Here is a 10,730-nt window from a genome sequence, read left to right as displayed (position 1 = left end):
CAGAGTGCAGGACAAAATGTCTATGAGCCACCTGAATAAATGTGTGATCACCGGGTTCCGAACTCTGTCTGCCTCAGTCCCATAGGAGTGTACGGAACGGTGGTCACACAAACACTCCAAGACCACACTTATATTGAGTAACGGAGGTCCTGGTGGTCCGACACCGAGGGATTACACACATATATTATATATACCCTAATTTATTACAAAGAAAAAAGAACGTTTTCAGCCAGTTTTTAAACAGCAATGTACACAGGATCATCCATAAGCACCAATAGTGTATTCATAGGTGGGGTCACTGTGTACATACATTACTGATCCTGTATTATACTCCAGAGCTGCACTCGCTATTCTGCTGGTGGGGTCACTGTGTACATTACATTACTGATCCTGTATTATACTTCAGAGCTGCACTCACTATTCTGCTGGTGGGGTCACTGTGTACATACATTACATTACTGATCCTGAGTTACATCCTGTATTATACTCCAGAGCTGCGCTCACTATTCTGCTGGTGAGATCACTGTGTACATACATTACATTACTGATCCTGTAGTGATCCTGATTTTTTGGATCTGCTGACGCCGCGCTATGGTGTCAGTTACTACATGATGACATATACTGTATACTGTGTATTGACCTATAACTATATATCAGCTACAATAGACAATGCTGTAATCCTCCATCTTTCCTGTGCGTTCCGGTGATTGTTTCATCTTGTGATTTGCGGCCTCAGGTCTCTGGTTTCACGGCTCTCGGTGTCTCATCCTCCATTATGATAGTGTATTAGGGATGTAGCAGAGCTGGGTGAGCTCTGTGTTATAATAACTAAGACTAAGTCCATAAGGCTTCAGGTAGATGTACTGGGTCATGTACAGTATACAGGTACAGTGTACAGGTACATTATACACGTACAGTATATGGGTACAGTATACAGGATGGGGTGAGCGGCTAGGTAAGGCTGGGTTCACACTGTGGAAATAGATTAGACACCTATGGGAATATATATATATATATATATATATACACACATGTAGAGTGCGTAACTTCCCTGCTGTACACACTAACCACAGGGGAAATGCAGTGTGAACCCGACCCAAGAACCTCTCCGCATTTCTCGGCAGGATTCTGTCATTCAAAATCTGCTCTGTCCAGTCCAAGGAAGTTCAGGGCATTTTCAGCCAAAAGTTTCCCCTGAAAAACACAGAAATGAGTAAAATTATATAACAGCAACAGCAAAAAATAATAAAAAAATTGGTTTGTACATCCCACCTAATAATAGTACAGGAAGATATCACTCACCTAGAACAGAACGGTTAAAACTCGGACGCTCCAGCTGCTGCAAAACTACTATTCCTATCATGCTTTAACTTTGGCTGTCCAGGCATGATGGGAATTGTAGTTTTTGTACCAGCTGGAAAACCGGTGTTTGACCCCTGTGACCTGGAATGTTGATTAAGGAAGCACTCGTGTATAACACACACTCGCCACCACTATCCCTGCAGTGTCATCTGTTTCATCCCAGCTCTGCTGCATCCGCATATCTCATTAGTGTATCTGGGTCATGTGACCTCTGATCAGCCACCATCTTGATTTTTAGATTTCAAACTACGCTCACTCCCTTTTCAGATCTGCTCTCAATCCTATTATGCATCAGCTCAGCATCACAAGGGCAGCTAATGCCAGCTCCATGGTCTCTGCCTGCCGGGAGGTCTGTGAAAGAATCCTCATCTCTATGTGTCTCTAAATCAGAGACTATATAGGCGGAGATTTATCAAACATGGTGTAAAGTGAAACTGGCTCAGTTGCCCCTAACAACCAATCAGATTCCACCTTTCATTCCTCACAGACTCTCTGGAAAATGAAAGGTGGAATCTGTGGAGCTTGTGTGGAACAGTCCATGCAGATCCATCATAGAGGAGCCTCTGCTGGCTTAGTCTATTGAGAGCTCAGAAACACATGTCATTTCCAGGGGTCACCATGAGATCACATGACCCAACTTTACCTTCAGTTTTGTGTCGAAGCTTTTCATTGACTCAATCAGGAGTCCAGGTTTATGTTCTCCAAGAGGGAAAGGATAGTCCGTACCCAGCAGCACCTTATCCTGAAGGAGAAAAATAATACATAGAGAGTTCAGCAAAAAACAATTTTGCGAGAAAGTGCCAAAGATTTGTTATTTACTTCTATTAAAAAAAATCTCCAGTCTTCCAGTACTTATCAGCTGCTGTATGTCCTGCAGGAAGTGGTGTATTCTTTCCAGTCTGACACAGTGCTCTCTGCTGCCACCTCTGTCCATGTCAGGAACTGTCCAGAGAAGCAGCAAATCCCCATAGAAAACCTCTCTGCTCTCCAGACTAGAAAGAATACACCACTTCCTGCAGGACATACAGCAGCTGATAAGTACTGGTAGAATTGAGATTTTTTAATAGAAGTAAATGACAAATCTCTGGCACTTTCTGGCACCAGCTCATTTGAAAGAAAACATTTTTTTGCTGAACAATCCTTTTAAAAGGAGACCATCAGCCAGTTAGAACCATCTAACCTGCTTATCCAAAAAAAGAAGAAGGCTGAATAGTGATATGTGGACGCCTGGGTCAGAGCATCTCCAGATGTAGGCGGCCAGGCTTGTGGGGTTTCGGTACGTAGTGGTTAGTACTGATCATGGAGGATGACCGGGGGCAGGGACATGGGGGCCCAGGCTCACTGATGTGTGTGGGGTGAAGGCTAGCCTGTCTGATCCGAACCTAAAGAAGAGCTGCTGTAAAGCAAACTGCTGAAAAATGTCCCGCTGCCTATAATAGAAAGCAGTCAGATCACGCAGAACATGGCATGCCGTTTGTAACATTTATGTTCTGCTGCATTTTTGGGGTTCACAGTGGGATTACCCCTCTCCTTATGGCCATCACACAGCTGTATCACTACTCTATATGACCACCAGGCAGCTGTGTCACTACTGTATATGACCAGGCAGCTGTGTCACTACTCTATATGACCAGGCCGTTTCCCTCCAGTCCCGGGTATCTTACCTCTCCTTATGGCCATCACACAGCTGTATCACTACTCTATATGACCAGGCAGCTGTGTCACTACTCTGTATGACCAGGCAGCTGTATCACTACTCTATATGACCAGACAGCTGTATCACTACTCTATATGACCAAGCCGTTTCCCTCCAGTCCCGGGTATCTTACCTCTCCTCATGGCCATCATACAGCTGTATCACTACTCTATATGACCAGGCCCGGGTATCTTACCTCTCCTCATGGCCATTACACAGCTATATTACTACTCTATATGACCAGGCAGCTGTGTCACTACTCTATATGACCAGACAGCTGTGTCACTACTCTATATGACCAGACAGCTGTGTCACTACTCTATATGACCAGACAGCTGTATCACTACTCTATATGACCAGACAGCTGTGTCACTACTCTATATGACCAAGCCGTTTCCCTCCAGTCCCGGGTATCTTACCTCTCCTCATGGCCATCATACAGCTGTATCACTACTCTATATGACCAGGCCCGGGTATCTTACCTCTCCTCATGGCCATTACACAGCTATATTACTACTCTATATGACCAGGCAGCTGTGTCACTACTCTATATGACCAGACAGCTGTGTCACTACTCTATATGACCAGACAGCTGTGTCACTACTCTATATGACCAGACAGCTGTATCACTACTCTATATGACCAGACAGCTGTGTCACTACTCTATATGACCAGACAGCTGTATCACTACTCTATATGACCAGACAGCTGTATCACTACTCTATATGACCAGACAGCTGTATCACTACTCTATATGACCAGGCAGCTGTGTCACTACTCTATATGACCAGACAGCTGTATCACTACTCTATATGAGCAGACAGCTGTGTCACTACTCTATATGACCAGACAGCTGTATCACTACTCTATATGACCAGGCCCGGGTATCTTACCTCTCCTATCACATCTACAAGGAGCTGTAAGGCCTGAGGATCGTGAACCAAGGAATCTGTGTAGAAGGCGCCCAGGTAATTCTGAGGGGGGTTGTTATTGTGGACGGCGCAGAGATCCGGCCGTACACTGAAGCCGTGATTGATGCGACCGATTGTGAATGGGAAGGCGCCACCTGCAAGACACAGAGACAAGTTAAAACTCAACTACAAAGACTACAACCCTCATCCTCTGATATCCTCTTATCACATTGTTACACTTACATGTCATATAACCAGGCCACCTACCTCCATGTGCAAAGCAGACTTTAAGTTTCGGAAACTTCTCAAATATCCCGCCCATAAGCATACAGCAAATGGCCATGGTCGTCTCCGCTGGCATTCCTAACAAAAAGCGGCACAGATCTAGGTTATTACAGTAAAGGATTCTTTCTTCTAAAAACAGCGCCACCCATGATTACAGGTTTGTTGTGGTATTACAGCTTAGCTACATTCACGTCAATACAGCCAGCCTGCAATACCAAGCAGAACCCTTGGGCAGATGTGGCGCTCTTCCTGGAAGAGAGCAGCTATGTTTGTGTAATCTGTATAACTCCTTTGATATCAAGTAGCCACAAATACTAACCCACCAGCCAGGGAAGCCAGTACTGCGACATCCTCCCATCCATCTGCATGTCCCAGGGGTGAACGAAGATGGAGCAATTTAATTCTTCTGCAGCCTGATAATATATATATATAGATAGATAGATAGAAGCAAATGAGAAATATTCTTCACAATTATCATCATAGGTCATTTTTATTGCGTAAATCCTCGTAACTGTTAGTACCCATTTTAGCCACTAGATGTCACTGCTGCTATGTGGAGAAACATACAGTAGTTGCAGAAAATCTTCAGCAATAGTGACACCTGGCGGTGTAATGGCGGTACTGCAATGTGTGTAATAGGCTGGATTGGAAAAGCTAGACAAAGAATGATTACATTTTCCTAGAATGAGCCCTAGGCTGTTCTCTGTGTGTTGAGAAAACAGCACGATTGTATTATTGTTATATTCAGTGCTATTCTAGAAAAAAAACTTTACTGTACTCAAACTACAACTTTATTGGTTTCGGCAATGTCTCCAAGTGTTACCAAACTACTGTATAACTCCCAGTATGCTGTATTTTAGCAACACCTGGAGGGCTACGGTTTGGGAAACAGTGGTCTAGGTATACCAACCCTTTAAGTACCCCTTAAGGACCCGCAGTTCACTATGGGTCCAGTAGCTGTGTTCCCGACTCTAAATACAACCATGGTGTTGAACAATTATCCTGCAGTGACTTGTTTGCAATAAAGGGGTTATTCAGCCTTAAGAAAACATGGCTGCTTTCTTCCAGAAACTGCACCACTCTTGTCCTCAGTTTGGGTGTGATTTTACAGCTCAGTTCCATTGAAGTGAATGGAGCTGAATTGTAATACCACACACAACCTGAGGATAGGGGCGGCACTGTTTTTGCAAGAAAGTAGTGATTTTTTTTTCCGAAACCTGGATAACTCCTTACTCCTAAGTTTTTCTGAGCATGCGCCTCTCCGCCATGGTTCTCCACTCTATGGGGTGACCCTCCCTGACATGCATTTGCCCCATTAAAACTTGCTTTAGTGATTTTTACATGTCTATGAAATGATGACACTGCAGTAATTTTTGCAGATTGCAATGCAACAGGGAGTCTAGCATCATAGGAGGTCATCTGTGTGCAACAAGTTGTCCATTGTTTGTAATAGGAACCCTCAGCATTTTCCTTCTAAGATCCACTTACTGCATATACTGGGTACAGGTCTGTAGAGTCAAGTTCCCATGTATTTATATGAGATCCAATCTGGACCCCTGGGAACCCCAGTTCTTTCACACATCGATGCATTTCTTGCACCGCCAGCTCCGGACTCTGCATCGGTAACGTCCCAAGTCCAACAAATCTCTTTGGATGCTTCTTGACGGCGGCTGCCAGGTCATCATTGAGGAAACGTGACAGGTCTAATGCATCTTGTGGCTTGGCCTGGAAAAAAGAGACACTATAAAGTTTCTGGAAGGTTCCATTAGCTGCTAAGGATTTGACACACGTCTAGCTGGTAAGTGTCATTGAAGAATATGCAATGTGACACTTAAAGGGTAGGCAATTTCTCCTATACTTCTGATTGCAAGATTTCTGCTGGTAGCAAATGAATGGAACTAGGATGGGTTTACATTAACAATGAAGAGTAGAAGTATACAGAGTCCAAAGAGGTATACAGAGTCCATAGAACTCTACAGAGTCCACAGAGGTATACAGAGTCCATATAGGTATACAGAGTCCATAGAACTCTACAGAGTCCATAGAGGTATACAGTGACCATAGAAGTATACCGAGTCCATAGAGGTATACAGAGTCCATAGAGGTATACAGAGTCCATAGAGGTATACAGAGTCCATAGAGGTATACAGAGACCATAGAAGTATACAGCGTCCATAGAGATATACAGAGTCCATAGAGGTATACAGAGTCCATAGAAGTATACAGAGTCCATAGAGGTATACAGAGTCCATAGAAGTACACAGAGACCATAGAAGTATACAGAGTCCATAGAGGTATACAGAGACCATAGAAGTATACAGAGTCCATAAAAGTATACAGAGTCCATAGAAGTATACAGAGTCCATAGACGTATACAGAGTCCATAGAACTATACAGACTCCATAGAAGTATACAGAGTCCATAGAAGTATACAGAGTCCATAGAACTATACAGAGTCCATAGAAGTATACAGAGTCCATAGAAGTATACAGAGTCCATAGAACTATACAGACTCCATAGAAGTACACAGAGTCCATAGAAGTATACAGAGTCCATAGAAGTATACAGAGTCCATAGAGGTATACAGAGTCCATAGAAGTATACAGAGTCCATAGAAGTATACAGAGTCCATAGAACTATACAGAGTCCATAGAGGTATACAGAGTCCATAGAAGTATACAGAGTCCATAGAAGTATACAGAGTCCATAGAACTATACAGAGTCCATAGAACTACACAGAGTCCATAGAACTATACAGAGTCCATAGAAGTATACAGAGTCCATAGAACTATACAGAGTCGATAGAACTATACAGAGTCGATAGAACTATACAGAGTCCATAGAAGTACACAGAGTCCATAGAACTATACAGAGTCCATAGAAGTACACAGAGTCCATAGAACTATACAGAGTCCATAGAGGTATACAGAGTCCATAGAGGTATACAGAGTCCATAGAGGTATACAGAGTCCATAGAAGTATACAGAGTCCATAGAAGTATACAGAGTCCATAGAACTATACAGAGTCCATAGAAGTATACAGAGTCCATAGAAGTATACAGAGTCCATAGAACTATACAGAGCCCATAGAAGTATACCGAGTCCATAGAAGTCAGTGCCGGTGCTGACCATGGTCCTGCAATATAATGGAAGAACTTACCCAATAGCTGAACATAACGGGGACGGTGGACAGGGCTTGTATCGTCACTCCTGTTCAAGAAAGAGAGTCATGGTCTATGAGTCATGTGGTCTATGGGCAGTTTAATAGTCAGTAGTGTCAATCATCTTAGCACTGGAATATTACAGAACATTATCGGACAGGTGAGAGTAGGAGATCGCACCTACAAACCATGAAGTGACATTTAATACAGCTGAAGCATTTCTTTACACTTGTTACTAGAGGCCAAGCTTATTATTACTATCTATGATACCTTTATGTGACCATACCTGTGCTGCCCCTGTGTGATTATACCTGTGCTGCCCCTGTGTGATTATACCTGTGCTGCCCCTGTGTGATCATACCTGTACTGTCCCTATAGGATCATACCCTTACTGTCCTTATGTGACCATACCTGTGCTGTCCCTATGTGACCATACCTGTGCTGTCCCTATGTGACCATACTTGTACTGTCCCTATGCTGTCCCTATGTGACCATACCTGTGCTGTCCCTATGCTGTTCCTATGTAACCATACCTGTGTTGTCCCTATGGGATCATACCTATACAGTCCCTATGCTGTCCCTATGTGACCATACCTGTACTGTCCCTATGTGACCATACTTGTACTGTCCCTATGCTGTCCCTATGTGACCATACTTGTACTGTCCCTATGCTGTCCCTATGTAACCATACCTGTGTTGTCCCTATGGGATCATACCTGTACAGTCCCTATGCTGTGCCTATGTGACCATACCTGTGTTGTCCCTATGTGACCATACCTGTACTGTCCCTATGTGACCATACCTGTGCTGTCCCTGTGTGATCATACCTGTGCTGTCCCTATGCTGTCCCTATGTGATCATACCTGTACTGTCCCTATGCGATTATACCTGTACTGTCCCTGTGTGATCATACCTGTGCTGTCCCTATGTAACCATACCTGTGCTGTCTCTATGTGACCATACCTGTGCTGTCCCTATGTAACCATATCTGTACTGTCCCTATGTGATTATACCTGTACTGTCCCTGTGTGATCATACCTGTGTTGTCCCTGTGCTGTCCCTATGTGATCATACCTGTGCTGTCCCTATGTGATCATACCTGTGCTGTCCCTATGTGACCGTACCTGTATTGTCCCTATGTGATCATACCTGTGCTGTCCCTATGTGATCATACCTGTGCTGTCCCTATGTGACCATACCTGTGCTGTCCCTATGTGATCATACCTGTATTGTCCCTATGTGACCATACCTGTGCTGTCCCTATGTGATCATACCTGTACTGTCCCTATGTCATCATACCTGTGCTGTCCCTATGTGATCATACCTGTACTGTCCCTATGTCATCATACCTGTGCTGTCCCTGTGCCCTCCCTATGTGATCATACCTGTGCTGTCCCTATGTGACCATACCTGTACTGTCCCTGTGTGATCATACCTGTGCTGTCCCTATGCTGTCCCTATGTGATCATACCTGTGCTGTCCCTGTGTGATCATACCTGTACTGTCCCTGTGTGATCATACCTGTGCTGTCCCTATGCTGTCTCTATGTGATTATACCTGTGCTGTCCCTGTGTGATCATACCTGTACTGTCCCTGTGTGATCATACCTGTGCTGTCCCTATGCTGTCCCTATGTGACCATACCTGTACTGTCCCTGTGTGATCATACCTGTGCTGTCCCTATGCTGTCCCTATGTGATCATACCTTTGTAATGTCCATTGTATTGGTCAGCTCAGGGTAATGGATTTAATTGTGAATGAGGGAAAAAAATGTGACTATTTCTATAAGAGGAAATTGTGATTTTTGCAGTTTTTACAATGACCTTGAGGACATACAGTAAGCTGCCATTTCCTGCCTCCTTCAGGTCACTTCTTAGCTTTGCTGTGCTGACTGGGGCAGGATCAGCAGAGTTGTCTCATAAATATTAGTGGGTACTACATTCTACAAGACATTCACTCACCGGACTGATCCATCTCTCTTATCCGCACCTCCGGATCCCAACAATTGGACTGAACGACCCTGAAAACTTTTCCATCTTTCATCATTTTTGCCTCATCCTGGAGAGAGAAGCGGATAAATCTATCAGACATGGAAGGTTGTATCATATGGAAGCGGAAGATTGTACATCAGAAAGATGCGTCACATTATAGATACATAGCCGGACTGATCTATTACTGATCCTGAGAAGAAGCATCTGCTCGCCATATGCCGTGTGTAGGTAGTGATGTGTACATTAGAATAGTATAGAGAAGAAATTATACAGAATATAATGTAATCCCAGCACTTGTCCCCATGAATATCAAGTTATAAAACATACAGATGTCTGGGTACTAGGTTAAAGGATATAGACGTCACATAGCTAAGAATAAGTGCACATATGCGAGGTATGAGACGTGGTATCCAGTGCTCAGGAGATGGGGGGTTCCTGTACTGATCCTGAGTTACACCCTGTAATCTACTCCAGAGCTGCACTCACTGTTCTGCTGGTGGGGTCCCTGTGTACATACATTACATTACTGATCCTGTACTGATCCTGAGTTACATGCTGTATTATACTCCAGAGCTGCACTCACTATTCTGCTGGTGGGGTCCCTGTGTACATACATTACATTACTTATCCTGTACTGACCCTGAGTTACATCCTGTATTATACTCCAGAGCTGCACTCACTATTCTGCTGGTGGGGTCACTGTGTACATACATTACATTAATGATCCTGAGTTACCTCTTGTATTATACTCCAGAGCTGCACTCACTATTCTGCTGGTGGGGTCCCTGTGTACATACTGTACATTACTTATTGTGTACATTCTATGCAGAGACATCAGATTCGGAGATGATTTATAATATAACTCTGCTTCCGACTTTGCATCAAGAACTACAAACCTCCTCCTGTTCCTCTGTGGGGATGAGCAGCTCTGCAGGAATAGTAATTCAGCCCCTAAGATGAGACTCATCATTCTTTCACCATCACTCTTATACTGGGTCCTATGAGGTGATTTATAAGAAGCTGACAAAGCTGCAGGTATAATACAATATTCTTCTTCTCCATGGAGTAAATGTCCGTGTTTTCTTAGAACGTTGACTGATGACTCTTCTGGGCTGCAGAACCTCAGACTTAAAGGGGTATTCCCCCCAAAAGCAAAAAAAATGTAATGCCCCCAAACCTAGCTATTCTTACTCACCAAGTCCCCCCGAGTATTTTGAGGCATCTCCCATCTTTCTAGCTGCTGCCGTTCCTGAGTTACAAGTTTTTCTAAAACATGGTCTATAATCAAGATAGGAAACTACATTTCCCATCATGCAATGCTTATG

The 10,730-nt window shown here is 43.8% G+C and overlaps 1 protein-coding gene across 2 annotated transcripts in view; it reads right to left on the bottom strand.

Moving 5' to 3' along the window:
• Nucleotides 1–378: 378 nt before the first annotated feature.
• The window catches only part of ACMSD (aminocarboxymuconate semialdehyde decarboxylase), a 29,133-nt gene continuing 18,781 nt past the window's right edge, over nt 379–10,730 (bottom strand). Inside the window, exons 3-10 of one of the 2 annotated variants that reach the window (XM_069982639.1) lie at nt 9,376–9,472; nt 7,415–7,464; nt 5,743–5,979; nt 4,574–4,667; nt 4,237–4,332; nt 3,952–4,124; nt 2,006–2,104; nt 379–1,194 (exon numbers count right to left, since the gene is read on the bottom strand). In XM_069982639.1, the coding sequence (XP_069838740.1) occupies nt 1,132–1,194; nt 2,006–2,104; nt 3,952–4,124; nt 4,237–4,332; nt 4,574–4,667; nt 5,743–5,979; nt 7,415–7,464; nt 9,376–9,472 (909 nt within the window). In that variant the 3' untranslated portion in view covers nt 379–1,131. Of the gene's footprint in view, nt 1,195–2,005; nt 2,105–3,951; nt 4,125–4,236; nt 4,333–4,573; nt 4,668–5,742; nt 5,980–7,414; nt 7,465–9,375; nt 9,473–10,730 lie in introns of those variants that run through there. The other variant, XM_069982640.1, reaches the window with a different exon arrangement.

The sequence above is a fragment of the Dendropsophus ebraccatus genome, chromosome 9 (assembly GCF_027789765.1).
Source record: "Dendropsophus ebraccatus isolate aDenEbr1 chromosome 9, aDenEbr1.pat, whole genome shotgun sequence".
NCBI lineage: Eukaryota > Metazoa > Chordata > Amphibia > Anura > Hylidae > Dendropsophus > Dendropsophus ebraccatus.
Note: the sequence above shows the minus strand (reverse complement) of the source record. Positions and strands in the feature narration are given on the sequence as shown.